The following is a 19,202-nucleotide window of genomic DNA, read 5'->3' as shown; positions in this document are numbered from 1 at the left end:
AGTGGAGATGATCCATCTATAAGGATATACAGTACATACACACACAGCACAAGGCCGTGTTCACACTACGAGATGTTTCTCGGGGCTGGAGTTCCTCTGAGCTCCACAAGGTGGTAATCTCATTTCTACCCGGACAGGAAGTCTCTATGGAAGACAGGAAGTGATGTCAGGTACAGACAGGAAGTGATGTCAGGTATAAAAAGGAATTTCCGAGGTGAAAGGTGAGTCGGGAGGAAGTAGTGAGGAGACGTCGCTGAAATTGGCAGCAGAGGAGGTAATAAGATTTTATTTTCTATTTACATCCAGTAACCCCCCCCCTCTTCCTCCATAGTCACTGTGACGTCTTTTATCTCCAGCAGATGATGATACACACATATATTATTATTATAATACAGAATTTATTTTGTGCCAGAGGCGCAGGGCCCCGGTGCAAGAAACCATGAAGGGCGCCCCCGAACCCCTGGCCAGGGCCCTTCCCTTCAAGCCTGGTGCTGTTCCCACTTATTACAGTCCCGCAGCGGGACCCTTTCACAAGTTCTGCAGTGGGAACCCTTCCTGCCATCTTGGGGCCCTTCCCACTGTGCCAGGGCCCAGTCGCAATTGTGACCTTTGCGATTCTGGAAGTTCACTGGTGTCAGTAGTTTTTTGGTACTTTAAATGTATTATTTTTTACCATATTATTTTATTTTTTTACAATGTCACTAACTATGACTCTGTTTATTCAGAAAAGGAAGGAGCTGGTAAATTACATATTTACCAACCCCTTCCTGGTTCTCTATTGTGATACATCCCCTGCAGCAGCCGGCAGGAGAGGGGGGGGGGACCATCGTGGGGGCAGGGGAGCACACAGGGGCCCAGAGACAGCAGCACATAATTGAACTGGATAAGAGGAGTGGCGGCGGCAGCATACTGAGGAACCAATCTCCTCCATTTTCCTCCTGCAGCTACAGGAGGAAAAAGGAGGACAGTGATTTCTCTACATGCTGCCACTGTCACTCCTCCTGTACAGGGGAGCCGCACAGGCCTCCTGGAGCATGGGGCCCGGTTGCTATTGCAACCCCTGTAGTTATGTCCCTGTTTTGTGCCAACAGTTTGCACAACGTGAGGGCAGACAGTACAGTTACAATGCTCATTAGAGCTTACAATCTAAGATGGAGGGTCAAAGGATACAAAAGGCAATTACTGTGGGAGATTAGCTGATGGAGAAAATAAAACTCCAGTTAGGTGGGGAAGGAAAGGCTTCTCTGAAGAGAAGGATTTTCAGGGATGGTCTAAAAGTGGACAGAGTAGGAGATAGACAGACAAATTGGGGTAGGGAGTTCCAGAAGATGGGAGAGGCTCAGGAGAATTCCAGGAGACGAGCATTGGAGGAGGTAACAAGGGAGCTAGAGAGCAGGAGGACTTGGGAGGAACAAAGAAAATGATTTGGTTGGTATTGTGAGACTAGATTAGTGATGTAACTGAAAGATGAACTGTGGATGGCTTTGGGGGACACTGAATGGAGGCCAGTGGAGGGATTGGCAGAGAGGGTTGGAGGACACTGAATGGAGTTCAGTGGAGGGATTGGCAGAGAGGGGTGGAGGACACTGAATGGAAGCCAGTGGAGGGATTGGCAGAGAGGGGTTGAGGACACTGAATGGAAGCCAGTGAAGGGATTGGCAGAGAGGGGTGGTGGACACTGAATGGGAACCAGTGGAGGGATTGGCAGAGTAGCAGATGCTGAGCGGTTGGTAGGGTGGATAACCCTGGCAGCAACTTTCATGATGAGCTGAAGTGGGGATAGCCAAAGTAAAGGTAATCCAATGGGGAGGAAGTTGCAATAATTGCAGCAAGAGATGACCAGGGAGTGAACTAGGAGCTTTATGGTGTCATTGATTAGGAAGGGGAGCATTTTGGGGATGTTGCGGGGGTTGAGGAAGCAAGCTTTGGACAGTAATTGGATGTGGGGCTGAAAGGATAGTTCAGAGTTCAGGATTACACCTAGCACCCTGAAATGTGGGGACGAGTGGAGAGTTGAGATGTTGATTTTGAGAAGTCAGGGGAAGAGGCACGTGGGGGAGGAAATATTATGAGCTTGGTTTTGGATAGATTGAGTTTGAGGAAGTGATGTGACACCCAGGCTGATATGTCTGTTAGTCAATTAGTTATATGCGAGGAGACTGATGGAGTGGGCTTAGGGGTAGAGACAGATTTGGGTGTCATCAGCATAGAAATGGTATTGGAAGCCATGGAGGCTATAAGCTCACCCAGGCAAGAGGTTTAGATCAGGAATAGGAGTGGTCCAAGAACAGAACCTTTGGGGACCCCAACGGAGAAATGGAAAGGAGGAAGTAAAGTTGTGACGCTGAAGGTGTGGTGGGATAGGTAGGATGAGAACTAGTGAAGAGTACAGTCACGAAGACCAAAGGATTGGAGTTTTTTAAGGAGGAGTGGGTGGTCTACTGTGTCAAATGCAGCAGAGAGGTCCTGAAGTAGGAGTACAGAATAGTGTCCATTGGTTTTGGCTGTTAGCAGATGATTTGGCAGTTTAACCACTTCTGGACCGGAAGGATTTGCCCCCTTAATGACCAGGCCCTATTTTGCAATTCGGCACTGCGTTAATTTAAGGGACAATTGCACGGTCGTGCGACGCTGTACCCAAACAAAATTGACGTCCTTTTTTTCCCACAAATAGAGCTTTCCATTGGTGGGATTTATCAGAATAAATAATTAGCGCAGTACCTGTAGATTAATCTTTAATGTGTCTAATAAATGTGGTTTAAATGCTAAAATCCTAATAGTGATATCTGTTTATGGATATTATATTAATTGGACAATAATTACAAAGTGGTAGTGCATGTGCAAACTGCAAAATGTAAATAGATAAATATGTCCAATTGTGATGAAATTATCCTATATTATTCTCAAACACGGTGGTATAGATATATGTTATTGGAATAAAATCTATGAGTTTATTAATGCACTACCAAATCTTATGGAAGTACCGGACTACTTAATTAGTTTTACAGTGAAATGGATAAGGCGAATAAATTATTTATGAATCAAATGTAGAACATATTAAAATGATCAAGAAAGTGCTGGTGCAAAGATATGAAAAATGTGCAAATCAATGTGTTATTTATGGCAGCTGTTGGCTGCTGATTACTATTAATATAAGTGTTATATGCTAGTTAATAATCTTATATAGTCAATAAATTAGAAGTGAAATGAGTAATAACAAAATTAATCCTCCAAAAGGGAAGTGCTAGTGCAATAAATAATTAATTCATAAAAAAGTGCTAGTGCAGTGCAAAAAGCTATGCATAAATTATATCAATAAGCAATCACCACAGTAATTATCCAAAATAAATATGACAACAATGGATAAATGGTGTAGATTATGAGGAGTCCATCAAATAAAGTCCATATTTAAATCATCCAGTGACAAAGTGCAAAAGGGACTATTCATCCAAACGCAGGTGTTCACAGTGTTCACAAGTGAGGATCCTTCCACCCACAGTGCTTAATTAGTTTGCCTAGATCCAACTCACCAGAGATTTTGCTGGTAAAGTTATAAACCAGCAAAACAGCATAAGCCACAACAGAGATCAGCCTGGAATCCTTTCTCCTTATAGCATAGTTAATCACCCCAGGATGGATCATGTGAGGAAACATAAGAAAGGATGCCAACAAAAGTGTAATATTGTATGAAACTCTTTTATTGAGCAACAAAATAAAAGCACTCACATATGATAGTGTCTACCAGACACTAGGTATCTGCATAAATGAACCTCCTCCGCTGCTCCGGTCTTTGTGTAGTAGGCCACAGTCATGGATACAAAGTAGCAGTGTGCGGTGTTGTCTCAGGGTCCTACGCCACGCCTATCAGTTCGTCACCTGAAGTCTTCTCAGGGTGGTCCCTTCTTCTTTGGAAAGGGGAGCAAGGAGATGGGGTGTAGCTTGTTAAGATTGGTGGGGTTCAATGAAGGTCTTATTAAGTATGAGAGTGATGCCAGAAGAGAGGGAGTGATTGAATATGTGGGATAAAGAGTGTAGGATAGAGTCAGAGGGTGACCGCAATATTTGCAAGGGTACAGGGTCCAGGGGGCAGGTGGTTAGGGGGGTGATAAAAAAAAGTTTAGCAACCTCGTCTATAGTAGCACGGTTGAAAAAGGGAAGAGTCGATTGTGCCTGTGAATGTGGAGTGATATCTGTACAGTGGAGATCTCATCACAAATTGTATCAATCTTATTTTTTTTAGCGATTGGCGATCTCCTGGGCAGTGGATCAGTTAGTGGATAAAGGCAGTCGAGGATGAAGTAGCATTAAGGGTATAGAAGGGTTGATGGAGATGGAATGATAAGTTGTTAATGAGAGTGCTAAAATAGATCTACTTGGCAGTGAGGAGACAGGAATTTTATTTTTGGAGGGCAGATTTATATTGGTTGAAGTCTTTATAAGACTTATTCTTACACCACAGGCACTCAAGAGATGTTTTTTGAGACTTCTGGTGTCATCTGTTTGCCAAGGTTGTAGGGGTTGGGGCCTGATTCTGTTTTTACTCAGGGGGAAGAGCTCATCCAGGGCGGAGGACAGAGATCTATTGTAGACAGAAGTGGTTAGATTGGGGCAGGACATGGGTGAGATTTTGTCATAGAGGTGGTCAGTAGCAGGGAAGAGAAGGGTTCAGGTGGGTTAGGTGGCAAAGGTTTCTACGGGTAACTGTTAGGTGGTTGGAGGGAGAGGAGGTGAGAGTCTCGGAGATTATGAAACTAATATTGTGGTGATCAGAGAGAGAAAAAGGATTGTTGGAGAGATTCCACAGAGTGCATAGGTAGAATACATAGTCAAGGGTGTTGCCATCAGAGTGAGTAGAAGCATGAATTGATTGCTTCAGGTCAAAAGGGGAGGTTAGATTGAGAAGTTTAGAAGTAGCAGGAGTGTTAGTTTTAACAGTGATATTGAAGTCACCGAGAATGATTTTAATAATTTCAGAAGAGAGAAAGTAGGGTAGCCAGCCAAGAAAGGTTGATACGAGTCCAGGAGGTAGATAGATCAAAGTACTTCTAAAACAAACTCAAGAGAATAGATAAATACAATGTCCCTCAAATGAGGAGAGTGACAGAGAGGCAGGTGGGTGAAGTACCTGAAAGATGCTATGTGAGGGTAGAAGGATTCCCACTCCACCTCCGTTCCATTCACAGGGTCTGAGGAAGTGAGTCTAGAGAAGGCCATCATGGGAGAGGGAAGCAGGAGCAGCAGTGTTGGATTCATGAAGTCAGGTTTCAGTAACAGCAAGTAGTTAGTGATAAAGAGGTCATGGACAGAAGCTAGTTTGTTACAGACAGAGCAGACATTCCAAAGGTCGCAAGAGAAGGGGAGCCTGGTTTTGGGAAGAAGAGGGTTTTGAGACTAAATTGTGTGGATTGCTGCTTTTGTCAGAGGGTACGGGGTGCTGGGAGATTTGGTTACAGTTAAGCGATGGAGGCCCAGGGTTTGGGGTTTAATCTCTAGAGGTTGGGAGAAGCAGAAGGGTAATGTTGGATTGCAATTTATATGAAGGGACACGCTTCAGGGTTCTGGAGGTTTTATTAGCATGTGGGTTTAGAATTAGCAGGAGTTGGTGAGTGCAAGAATAGGGAGAGGACAGACGTGAGGGTGATATATACAGGCTGTGGGGAGGAGAAGAGGGGTGAGGAACAGAGAGATTAAGGAGTGTGGGCACAACTGTCAGAAGGATTGGTAGAAAGCGCATGTTACAAAGAGAAAGGAGAGCAGAATGGGGAAACAAGGTCATCTGCAGTCTGTTTGGTGTTTTTCAAAGTCGTTTACTGTGTATTCTCGCTTTGTGCAATCGCTGAAATGCAGAGCCGAAGTGCGCCAACTTAAATAAAGAACCCACTTATAGAAAGACGTGCGCTCCCCAGCCATGTATAGTGTGGAAACTTAGATGAACCCTTTCAGGGTCATAGCATTCCCACACTTACAGGGCTCAAACATTTCCTTAATTTTGGAGATGTCACTTTTTCTACCAATGACCTTCTCACCTCATCAGTCTATTGTAGAATTACTACACCTATACTAACAATGTCCTAACACAGGTGGTCAGACACTATAGTTGGCTTCTGAGTTCTTCGCCTATATCAGCGTCCTTTCCCATAAGGCAAGCAGGCCTACCGGTACTCAGTTTCCCCCAGGACTTAAACACAATGTTATGTTGGCTGGCCACCACACCAGGGCAGGAATGAACTGAGCACAGTAACCAGGTACTTGCGTGTGGCAGGCAGGCAGAGTGGTTTAACGACAGTCCAGTTACAAGTCAGGCAAGGTTCAGAATAGTCAGGGTCAAATCCATAGTCAAAAGGCAGGCAGAGTTCAGAGAGTAGTCGATATCTGAATTAAGGCCTTCAACAAGGGAATCCAAACAGCAGAGCAGGGCAGACAAACCAAGAGCTTGGAGCACATGTTACAAACGCAATATCACAAGCATGAGACTTCGGGCTTGGCTGGCTTCAATCAGGTTTGGTCTCCATCCAGAGATTGACCACATCAATCACTTTGCATATAGGCAGACAGAAAGAAAGAATGCATCACAGCCAAAACCAGGATGCTGGAATGAGGAGCAAGAGCACAAATGTCAGGAACAATAAACCAGGCAGAGACAGAAAATGCAGTTACACACCTTTAATGTAATAGCAAATATAACACAGAACAGGAACGTAGTCAAAAAAAGAAGCCAGGGTTTGGAAGCCAGAACGGGTAATCAGACAAGCCGGAATCAGAAATCGGCGTTGTCAGAAGCCAAAAATCAGGATCAAAAATCAGAAGAGATGCCAGTCAGGGCAAGTCATAACAGGAACACAGCAGAGACACGCTGGAGATGTTGACCAGGCAAAGGCACGGAAGAAATGAGCAAGGCAGTTTAAATAGCAAAAAGGGGCTGGCTGTAGGCTGGACTAATGAGGCAGGTAATGGTAACCAGATGAGTCACAGTGGAAACAATGAATGGCTGGTAATTACCATACAGCTGAGCAGCCTCTGTGCACTGAGTAGAGAGCTTCTAATAATAGCAGCAGCCCAGCCCTGACAACAACACAATCCTGACAAACGGATTATACTACTTTTATTAGTGGGAGTGTTGGAATATGAATGGCTTTCGTTTTTAGGATTCAAATAAGAAGAAAGAGGAAAAAATTTAATTTGCAGTAAATATCGGGATTTTTTTTTTTTTCATAATGATCCCAGTCTCAGATATTCATCCTAAAATGTGATCAGTAAAGTCTCCGGAGTACACGGAGATCACAGGAATATGATGTCCTGACAAATCCCAAAGACGGTTCATCTTTAATTTTAGAAGAGGTGGGACGCACCCGGGAGAAATAATTCTTTGTGTGCAGAAACCTCACACAGTGCCCCCCACAGCTGCTCCTCCCAATGTCCCTCCAATCAGAGTCAGAGAATCCTATGACACCACACTGACCACACAGCTCCTCCTCCCAATGTCCCTCAATCAGAGTCAGAATATCCTATGACATAATACTGACCACACAGCTCCTCCACCCAATGTCTCTCCAATCAGAGTCAGAGAATCCTATGACACAGAGACGTAACTAGAACCTTCAGGGCCCCAGTGCAAGAAACCATGAAGCCTCCCTGAGCCCCGGCCAGAGCCCTTCCCACTTATCCCAGGGCTGGAGGGCAGCAGGACCTGGATAGAAGGGCAGCAGGGGTGACACACAGAGGAACAAATCCCCTCTATTTTCCTCCTGTATCCGCTGAATGCCTATGGGAGGGAGAGGAGGAGAACTTGGCTTTTAGCAGCTGCAGGAGAAAAATGGAGGGGATTTGTTCCTCTATATGCCAACCCCCCCCCCCCACCTTATCCAGGTGTACAGGGGAAATACATGGACCATTGCAATTGCGACTCCTTTAGTTACACCCCTGGAATGAGTGGCAGTGGTGGTGGGGGATGGGATCAGCGGCAGCAGTGGTGGTTGGGTGGAGATGGGATCAGTGGCAGCGGTGGTGGTGGAGGGATGGGATGGTTGGCTGCTGTTGGAGGGGGGAATGGAATGGGAAAAGTGGTGGTAGGATGGGATGAGAGGCAGCAATGGTGGAGGGGATGGGATGAGTGGGTGCGGTGGGGGGGAATGATGAGTGGCAGGGGTGGTGGGGGGATGGGATGGAATGAGATAAGTGATGGTGGTTGGGGGGGATGGGATATGATCAGTGGCAGTGGTGGTGGTGGGTGGTGATGGGAGCAGTGGTGGTGGGGGGATGGGATGAATGGCAGTGGTGAGGGGGGCATGGGATCAGTGGCAAGGGTGGTGGTTGGGGGGGATGGAGTGGGATGAGTGGTAGCAGTGGTGGGGGGATGATTTCAGTGGCAGCAAAGGTGCTGGTGTGGGGGGGGGATCAGTGGCAGCAGTGGTGTGTGTGTGTGTGTGGGGGGGTAATCAGTGGCAGTGCTGATATTGAGGGATGAGATCAGTGTCACTCCCTTGCAGATCACTCGGTCCCTCCTCCTTGCTAGGTCTCAGTGTATCTTTGCCTTCCTTCCTTTGTTTCCAGTAACTCCTATCCTATCATGGGGTCTCCTCACACGGTGGAGAGCTCCTCCCCTTCACTCTACTGGCCTAGCCAGGGTCAGCTGATTTTCTCTTTCAGTCTCTCGACATTGTATCTCCCTTCCCTACTGAACTCAATGGGTGGACAGAGAGGATGGGCAGGGCCCGTGTGCCTGTGAGAGCCCGTGACTGTTGGCGGAAAGCAGGGGCAGGGAGAAGACTGTGTGCCTGTTAGAGTGCATGTTAATGACCAGTGTACTATCTCCCGAGCAGCGGAGGGCCCCCCTACAGTGGCGGAAATCCAGGACCCCTTCGCAAATGCAACTGCTGCAACCCTGGTAATTCCCCCACTGCTATGAGATGACACTGACAACACAGCTCCTCCTCCCAATGTCCCTCCAGTCAGAGTCAGGGAATTCTATGACATCACACTGACCACACAGCTTCTCCTCCCAATGTCCCTCCAGTCAGAGAGAATTCTATGACATCACACTGACCACACAGCTCCTCCTCCCAATGTCCCTCCAGTCAGATTTAGAGAATTCTATGACATCACACTGACCTCACAGCTCCTCCTCCCAATGTCCCTCTATCGGACTCGCTCTTAGGATGTGGGCTGAGCCTCCTTACTTTCAAAGTAGGGCTGTTGGACCTGCATTGTATGTAATATTAGAAACCTCAGCATGAAGTGGGGTTTAAATAAAAAGAGGTCTGACCAGTGAGGTGAGGAGGATTCTGTGAATGCCATTTGATTTTACTATTTGTGTTCAAATCTAGAGTTTTCCTCCTGTGAAGTCTGGAGATCATATGACCATCACATTGCCTCCACCTCCCTCCCTGATAGAATAGAGAAATACAAAGAAGATTCTAGAAGTCACCAGAGAGATCATTGAGTTGCTGACAGGAGAGGCGAGTAGTGCTGGGAAGGACATCATGATGGTGAATCAGCCGCCCCTCACATCACCGGGTAAGAGGAGACTTTATTGTAAAGGAGAGAGCAGTACGGAGGGTCCACCTAGATCCCCCATCATCTGATAAACACATAGAAACAATGTATTCAGTCAGTGTGTGTGTTTCCTACAGATGGATCCAGTAATGGGAACCCACCAGAGAGATGTCCCCGTCCTCTGTATTCCCGGAATTCCACACAGGAAGGTCACACCATCCCTCACCATCATCAGGTAGATGAGGAACAATCACTGATAGCATCATTAGGATCTGTACATTATCTGCATTGTTACCATTGATGTCATTTTTATTTTATATTCAGAGTGGAGACCTGAGAGATTCTAAAGTTGAGGTTAAAGAAGAGATAAAAGAGGAGGATGATGAGGATGGGGTGATGGAGGAGTCAGAGTCTCTAAAAGAACGCAAAGATCTGTATCAGGACACCATGGTGGAGTCATCCAGCTACAGAAACCCACCAGAGAGATGTCCCCGTCCTCTGTATTCCCGGGATTCCACACAGGAAGGTCACACCATCCCTCAATGTTACAAGGTTGGTGGATTGGGGCATCTAGAACATGGACTTCTGGAGAGGATGTGTTTTATTTATATATATATATATATATATATATATATATATATATATAATATCACAATATTAAAGCTTATATTTTACAGATGATATTCTCTTTCATTTTCTTGGTTTAGAGTGGAGATCCAATCGATATAGAATTTGAGGTTAAAGCAGAAGAAGAAGAAGAGACGTATGTGAGGGATGATCAGCAGTCTATGGAGGAGGATGGAATAACGGGGACATTTATAGAGGAGGACACTCCTACAGAGATCAGCACAGGTGGGTCATTAACACTAAATACATTCCTCCACCCATACTGCTCACTGATTGGTCCAGAGTAGGGCAAGGACTGGGTAATATCAGCCTGTAAACCCCCGGTCACTTTCCTGAGCTGTGTTCCCCGTCCTGTATTCCTGTATTTCTCTCGGATAATCTTCCTTCTCTGTGCTGCAGACCCAATTTATGGATCTAGACTGGATTTATGGGGATTCTGGGGTTCAGCTGGCAGCAAAATGTTGATATTTACCATAGACTTTGCTTGACCTAGGCACCTGGAGTATAGGCCTTGGGTCTTCTGCCCCATGCCCGGGTCTAGCAAGATCTCTGACAGAACAATTCTCCCGTGGTTACGTGCTTTGTTATTTGCTGGCTGTGCTGGGTGGCTGGATATGTCTGTATAGTCTCACACCTAAGTCACTGATTGCAGTCTGAGGAGATGGGAGGCAGCAGTGTGGGACCTCTGCAACTGATTACTGAACGCAAATATTATGACTCCTGACCCTGGCACTATATACTTTATGTTGTACATTACATACTCCTGACCCCTGCACTATATACTCTATGTTGTACATTACATACTCCTGACCCCTGCACTATATATGCTATGTTGTACATTACATACTCTTGACTTCTGCTCTCTCCCCCTCCCACTGCTATATATACACATAATATGGATTCTCTTTTGTTACACCCATTTTCTACCAGCTGGACATTTTATATCTGATGATTTGATTGGAGGACAGACATTTACATGGTGATAACAATGTGATAACATCCTCCAACTTTGGAACCTTAAACAGAAAGTGATAATGAGGGAGGAGTCAGTAACCCAATGATGGTGGTTTTCAGGATGACTCCATTCTTCATCTTGGTTGTTCTCTCCCCATCCTCACTCTCTGAGCTCTGGTGGGACTCAGCCCCGCTGTTATTCATTACTAAATCATGGACTAAATAAGGAAGTGCAGGACTTCTTGTGTTGGGAAGATGGCAATGAGTGATAGAGGGGGAGGGTACACTCGTCCTAAAATCCCCTCCTCACTGTCACTCCTATAAAAGACAGTTCTCGTTTCCTCACTCTCTGACTAAGGGCCATGAATAAAGAAATGAACTGGTAGGAGATCAGAGGACCCATTTACTAGTTACCTTGAGGGGGAATTGTAAGATCCTCAGAGACAAAGCTGCCTGATGTGGGCGGAGTCTTGGTTTAGGGGAACCAATCTGCTGATGTCTAGTAATAATCTTTGTATTTCTATTTTAGTACATGGACGGGAGATGAGGAAAACCTCAGAGGATTGTCTCACTTTGTCTCCAGACTGTAAAGTAGAAGATGAGGACATCACACAGTATATTCCAGGAGAAAACCCGGCTACCTCAAATGTCCATCCGGCACCACACAGTGTAGATGGACCATCGTATTCCTCTTATCCTGAGGAACCTCAGACTGTGAGGGACGGTGCCGGACCATCGTATTCCTCTTATCCTGAGGAACCTCAGACTGTGAGGGACGGTGCCGGACCATCGTATTCCTCTTATCCTGAGGAACCTCAGACTGTGAGGGATGGTGCCGTCCTTACAACAGATAAGAGGTTCTCCTGTACTGAGTGCGGGAAGTGTTTCCATTTTAAATACAAGCTTAATGTGCATAAAAGATCTCACACCGGTGAGAAGCCGTATTCCTGTCCTGAGTGCGGGAAATGTTTTTCAGTGAAGTCCACTCTTTCCACACATCAGAGATCTCACACTGGTGAGAAGCCATATTCCTGTCCTGAGTGCGGGAAATGTTTTTCAGATAAGTCCAATCTTTCCACGCATCAGAGATTGCACACTGGTGAGAAGCCATATTCCTGTCCTGAGTGCGGGAAATGTTTTTCAGAGAAGTCCAATCTTTCCACGCATCAGAGATTGCACACTGGTGAGAAGCCGTATTCCTGTCCTGAGTGCGGGAAATGTTTTTCACAGAAGTTCGATCTATACAAACATCAGAGATTGCACACTGGTGAGAAGCCGTATTCCTGTCCTGAGTGCGGGAAAAGTTTTTCACAGAAGTTCGATCTTTACAAACATCAGAGATTGCACACTGGTGAGAAGCCATATTCCTGTCCTGAGTGCGGGAAATGTTTTTCAGAGAAGTCCAATCTTTACACACATCAGAGATTGCACACGGGTGAGAAGCCGTATTCCTGTCCTGAGTGTGGGGAATGTTTTACACATAAGTCCGCTCTTTACAAACATCAGAGATTGCACACGGGCGAGAAGCCATATTCCTGTCTTGAGTGCGGGAAATGTTTTTCACAGAAGTCCGATCTTTCCAGACATCAGAGATCGCACACTGCTGAGAAGCCGTATTCCTGTCCTGAGTGCGGGAAATGTTCTTCAGAGAAGTCCACTCTTCACAAACATCAGAGATTGCACACGGGTGAGAAGCCGTATTCCTGTCCTGAGTGCGGGAAATGTTTTTCACAGAAGTCCGATCTTTACAGACATCAGAGATTGCACACGGGTGAGAAGCCATATTCCTGTCCTGAGTGTAGCAAATGTTTTACACAGAAGTCCAATCTTTACAGACATCAGAGATTGCACATGGGGAAGAAGCCAGATTCCTGTCCTGAGTGTGGGAAATGTTTTTCACAGAAGTCTGATCTTTCCACACATCAGAGATCGCACACTGGTGAGAAGCCGTATTCCTGTCCTGAGTGCGGGAAATGTTTTGCAAGAAAGTCCAGTCTTTACAGACATCAGAGATTGCACACTGGGGAGAAGCCGTATTCCTGTCCTGAGTGAGGGAATTGTTCCTCAATGAAGTCCTGTCTTCCTGTACATCAGGGGTCCCACACAACCCTGGAGGTGTATTAGTGCCTTGAGTGTGGGAAATGTCTTGTATATGAATGTTGGTGGACATGTAGGGAAGACGCACACCCTGATATTCACCTCAGATATACTCCATGGCTGATCTTCATCATGTAAGAAACACTTCATAAGGAGATCAGAGATGACCAGAGACATGGATGAAGTGTTGTACCGTGTTGGCCATTGATAGCAGTAGAAAAATAAAAATGGAGTCATTACCTTTCATTGGCTGAGTACATTTTGTGCGTGAAGATTTCACAAACACTTACAGATCTGGTTGTAAAAACTTTGTTGAATTAATGTTACCCGCATTCCCCCAGCCGTGACCAGTATTGCTCAGATTTTTTGACGGTGATTTCTTATGATTATTGGCTCCATCTAGCGGCCATACTGTGGCACTGCAGTAATAATAGCGCATTATTGCCCCATAAGTGAGGAAATTGCTGTGATAATGAAAATACGGACAGAATTTGGCACAGCCGGGTGAATGATTGTCACATTAAAGGACATAAGATAATTAGTGTTGAGCGAACACGGACTGTATTATTTGTGTTCGTACCGAATAATTGGATTTTTTGTACCCGAACACGGACACGGACACTTTACTGTATGTTCGGGTAAAAATCCGTGTTCGGTCGTTTTATTTCCGGGTTTTGCATGCTTTGGCGCTCTTTTCATGGCGGGCTTTCAACAGCCAATCAACAATCGTTTAACTGGTGTGTCTTAAGCCATCCCAGCCATGCCTGCAAATGTCTCAGTAGCTGTGATTGGCCGTCTGAAGCATGTGACCAAGTCTTTATAAGTTTGAGGCAGCCGCAGCGGCGTCATTATGCTGCTTAGATCAGGGACAGAGCACACATCAACGTGCTGGCTGCTGATTAGGGAAAGATAGGCAGGAAAAAAACATTTGTGTCCGGATAGAATTGAGGGACAGGTCGGAGTGTTTAGGCAGGGCGAGTTGTAGGCATTTTAGGGATAGAGTCTGCTGAATTATAGGGTCAGTGTCTTCTACAAACTACAATCGATATTGCTGTGTGGGGGGTGGGGTGACTCTGCACTCAATCCTGATCTACGATCTCTTCTCAATCCTGTTAGGGAGAGGCTGCTGCTGCTGAATTTTAGGGAAACTGTTCTACAAACTACAATCGATATTGCTGTGTGGTGTGGGATAGGAGATAGGCAGGTGTCAGTGATCCACATCCATTTTTCTGTGTGTGAGCTGCAGTGAACACAATCTTTTTGGGCTGCAGTGAACACAATCTTTTTGGGGTGCAGTGAACAACGTCCTTTCTGGGGTGCAGTGAACAAAATCTTTTTGGGGTGCAGTGAACAAAATCCTTTTTGGGGTGCAGTGAACAACATCCTTTTTGGGGTGCAGTGAACAAAATCCTTTGTGGGGTGCAGTGAACACAATCTTTTTGGGGTGCAGTGAACAAAATCCTTTTTGGGGTGCAGTGAACAACATCCTTTTTGGGGTGCAGTGAACAAAATCCTTTTTGGGGTGCAGTGAACACAATCTTTTTGGGGTGCAGTGAACAAAATCCTTTGTGGGGTACAGTGAACAGAATCTTTGTGGGGTGCAGTGAACATAATCTTTGGGGGGTACAGTGAACACAATCTTTTTGGGGTGCAGTGAACAAAATCCTTTGTGGGGTGCAGTGAACACAATCTTTGTGGGGTGCAGTGAACACAATCTTTTTGGGGTGCAGTGAACAAAATCCTTTGTGGGGTGCAGTGAACACAATCTTTGTGGGGTGCAGTGAACACAATCTTTTGGGGTGGAGTGAACAAAATCCTTTTTGGGGTGCAGTGAACAACATCCTTTTTGGGGTGCAGTGAACAAAATCCTTTTTGGGGTGCAGTGAACAACATCCTTTTTGGGGTGCAGTGAACAAAATCCTTTGTGGGGTGCAGTGAACACAATCTTTGTGGGGTGCAGTGAACACAATCTTTTTGGGTGCAGTGAACAACATCCTTTTTGGGGTGCAGTGAACAACATCCTTTTTGGGGTGCAGTGAACACAATCTTTTTGGGGTGCAGTGAACAAAATCCTTTGTGGGGTGCAGTGAACACAATCTTTGTGGGGTGCAGTGAACACAATCTTTTGGGGGTGCAGTGAACAAAATCCTTTGTGGGGTGCAGTGAACACAATCTTTGTGGGGTGCAGTGAACACAATCTTTTTGGGGTGGAGTGAACAAAATCCTTTTTGGGGTGCAGTGAACAACATCCTTTTTGGGGTGCAGTGAACAAAATCCTTTGTGGGGTGCAGTGAACACAATCTTTGTGGGGTGCAGTGAACACAATCTTTTTGGGGTGCAGTGAACAACATCCTTTTTGGGGTGCAGTGAACAACATCCTTTTTGGGGTGCAGTGAACACAATCTTTTTGGGGTGCAGTGAACAAAATCCTTTGTGGGGTGCAGTGAACACAATCTTTGTGGGGTACAGTGAACAGAATCTTTGTGGGGTGCAGTGAACACAATCTTTGGGGGGTACAGTGAACACAATCTTTTTGGGGTGCAGTGAAAAAAATCCTTTGTGGGGTGCAGTGAACACAATCTTTGTGGGGTGCAGTGAACACAATCTTTTTGGGGTGGAGTGAACAAAATCCTTTTTGGGGTGCAGTGAACAACATCCTTTTTGGGGTGCAGTGAACACAATCTTTTTGGGGTGCAGTGAACAAAATCCTTTGTGGGGTGCAGTGAACACAATCTTTGTGGGGTGCAGTGAACACAATCTTTTTGGGGTGCAGTGAACAAAATCCTTTTTGGGGTGCAGTGAACAACATCCTTTTTGGGGTGCAGTGAACAAAATCCTTTTTGGGGTACAGTGAACACAATCTTTTTGGGGTGCAGTGAACAAAATCCTTTGTGGGGTGCAGTGAACACAATCTTTGTGGGGTGCAGTGAACACAATCTTTTTGGGGTGCAGTGAACAAAATTCTTTTTGGGGTGCAGTGAACAACATCCTTTTTGGGGTGCAGTGAACAAAATCCTTTGTGGGGTGCAGTGAACACAATCTTTGTGGGGTACAGGGAACAGAATCTTTGTGGGGTGCAGTGAACACAATCTTTGGGGGGTACAGTGAACACAATCTTTTTGGGGTGCAGTGAACAAAATCCTTTTAGGGTGCAGTGAACACAATCTTTGTGGGGTGCAGTGAACAAAATCCTTTTTGAGGTGCAGTGAACACAATCTTTGTGGGGTGCAGTGAACACAATCTTTGTGGGGTACAGTGAACACAATCTCATACTTCTGAACATTTGAGGGTGCTGCCTGTTCCATACTCCTCCTCCTACTCCTCAACCATCCTTTTAGGGGTACAAACAATAGTAATTGGGGCCTAGTGTGGTGGTGTACGTGCGAGATACATACACTTTCTTTTTGATCATATTTTCTATTCCGCTATTCAATTAAATCCTTTGGGGATCAATTAAATTGCGTGATAGTCTGTGTCGGTACGTGTGAGATCCACCTTTCCAAGTTTTTGGGGTTCATCTCATACTTCTGAAGATTTGAGGGTGCTGCCTGTTCCATACTCCTCCTCCTACTGCTCAACCATCCTTTTAGGGGTACAAACAATAGTAATTGGGGCCTAGTGTGGTGGTGTACGTGCGAGATACATACACTTTCTTTTTGATCATATTTTCTATTCCGCTATTCAATGAAAACCTTTGGGGATCAATTAAATTGCGTGATAGTCTGTGTCGGTACGTGTGAGATCCACCTTTCCAAGTTTTTGGGGTTCATCTCATACTTCTGAAGATTTGAGGGTGCTGCCTGTTCCATACTCCTCCTCCTACTCCTCAACCATCCTTTTAGGGGTACAAACAATAGTAATTGGGGCCTAGTGTGGTGGTGTACGTGCGAGATACATACACTTTCTTTTTGATCATATTTTCTATTCCGCTATTCAATTAAATCCTTTGGGGATCAATTAAATTGCGTGATAGTCTGTGTCGGTACGTGTGAGATCCACCTTTCCAAGTTTTTGGGGTTCATCTCATACTTCTGAAGATTTGAGGGTGCTGCCTGTTCCATACTCCTCCTCCTACTGCTCAACCATCCTTTTAGGGGTACAAACAATAGTAATTGGGGCCTAGTGTGGTGGTGTACGTGCGAGATACATACACTTTCTTTTTGATCATATTTTCTATTCCGCTATTCAATTAAAACCTTTGGGGATCAATTAAATTGCGTGATAGTCTGTGTCGGTACGTGTGAGATCCACCTTTCCAAGTTTTTGGGGTTCATCTCATACTTCTGAAGATTTGAGGGTGCTGCCTGTTCCATACTCCTCCTCCTACTGCTCAACCATCCTTTTAGGGGTACAAACAATAGTAATTGGGGCCTAGTGTGGTGGTGTACGTGCGAGATACATACACTTTCTTTTTAAACATATTTTCTATTCCGCTATTCAATTAAAACCTTTGAAGATCAATTAAATTGCGTGATAGTCTGTGTCGGTACGTGTGAGATCCACCTTTCCAAGTTTTTGGGGTTCATCTCATACTTCTGAAGATTTGAGGGTGCTGCCTGTTCCATACTCCTCCTCCTACTCCTCAACCATCCTTTTAGGGGTACAAACAATAGTAATTGGGGCCTAGTGTGGTGGTGTACGTGCGAGATACATACACTTTCTTTTTGATCATATTTTCTATTCCGCTATTCAATTAAATCCTTTGGGGATCAATTAAATTGCGTGATAGTCTGTGTCGGTACGTGTGAGATCCACCTTTCCAAGTTTTTGGGGTTCATCTCATACTTCTGAAGATTTGAGGGTGCTGCCTGTTCCATACTCCTCCTCCTACTGCTCAACCATCCTTTTAGGGGTACAAACAATAGTAATTGGGGCCTAGTGTGGTGGTGTACGTGTGAGATACATACACTTTCTTTTTGATCATATTTTCTATTCCGCTATTCAATTAAATCCTTTGGGGATCAATTAAATTGCGTGATAGTCTGTGTCGGTACGTGTGAGATCCACCTTTCCAAGTTTTTGGGGTTCATCTCATACTTCTGAAGATTTGAGGGTGCTGCCTGTTCCATACTCCTCCTCCTACTGCTCAACCATCCTTTTAGGGGTACAAACAATAGTAATTGGGGCCTAGTGTGGTGGTGTACGTGTGAGATACATACACTTTCTTTTTGATCATATTTTCTATTCCGCTATTCAATTAAAACCTTTGGGGATCAATTAAATTGCGTGATAGTCTGTGTCGGTACGTGTGAGATCCACCTTTCCAAGTTTTTGGGGTTCATCTCATACTTCTGAAGATTTGAGGGTGCTGCCTGTTCCATACTCCTCCTCCTACTCCTCATCCATCCTTTTAGGGGTACAAACAATAGTAATTGGGGCCTAGTGTGGTTGTGTACGTGCGAGATACATACACTTTTTTTGATCATATTTCCTATTCCGCTATTCAATAAAAACCTTTTAGGATCAATTGAATTGCGGGATAGTCTGTGTCGGTACGTGTGAGATCCACCTTTCCAAGTTTTTGGGGTTCATCTCATACTTCTGAAGATTTAAGGGTGCTGCCTGTTCCATACTCCTCCTCCTACTGTTCAACCATCCTTTTAGGGGTACAAACAATAGTAATTGGGGCCTAGTGTGGTGGTGTACGTGTGAGATACATACACTTTTTTTGATCATATTTCCTATTCCGCTATTCAATAAAAACCTTTGAGGATCAATTGAATTGCGGGATAGTCTGTGTCGGTACGTGTGAGATCCACCTTTCCAAGTTTTTGAGGTTCATCTCATACTTCTGAAGATTTGAGGGTGCTGTCTGTTCCATACTCCTCCTACTCCTCATCCATCCTTTTAGGGGTAGAAACAATAGTAATTGGGGCCTAGTGTGGTTTTGTACGTGCGAGATACATACACTTTTTTGGATCATATTTCCTATTCCGCTATTCAATAAAAACCTTTCTAGGGCAAGATCTTAAATTACAGAAATATGAGGAGACCGTCAAATAAGGGGCGTGGCCTGGGTCGTGGTGCTGCTG

At 45.1% G+C, this 19,202-nt stretch overlaps 2 protein-coding genes across 2 annotated transcripts in view; one reads left to right on the top strand and one right to left on the bottom strand.

Moving 5' to 3' along the window:
• Window positions 1–19,202, bottom strand: part of LOC309550263 (uncharacterized protein) — a gene marked incomplete at both ends in the record, with an annotated part of 667,886 nt that overhangs the window by 403,405 nt on the left and 245,279 nt on the right.
• The window catches only part of LOC309549852 (uncharacterized protein), a gene marked incomplete at its 3' end in the record, with an annotated part of 118,871 nt that overhangs the window by 81,667 nt on the left and 18,002 nt on the right, over window positions 1–19,202 (top strand). The window contains exons 8-12 of the mRNA XM_082250349.1: window positions 9,451–9,513; window positions 9,630–9,727; window positions 9,817–10,044; window positions 10,200–10,344; window positions 11,603–12,221. Of these exons, the coding sequence (XP_082106475.1) occupies window positions 9,451–9,513; window positions 9,630–9,727; window positions 9,817–10,044; window positions 10,200–10,344; window positions 11,603–12,221 (1,153 nt within the window). The remainder of the gene's footprint in view (window positions 1–9,450; window positions 9,514–9,629; window positions 9,728–9,816; window positions 10,045–10,199; window positions 10,345–11,602; window positions 12,222–19,202) is intronic.

Source organism: Pelophylax lessonae (assembly GCF_965119305.1).
Source record: "Pelophylax lessonae genome assembly, chromosome: 3".
NCBI classification, from domain to species: domain Eukaryota; kingdom Metazoa; phylum Chordata; class Amphibia; order Anura; family Ranidae; genus Pelophylax; species Pelophylax lessonae.
This window is presented reverse-complemented; position numbering and strand designations above follow the sequence as displayed.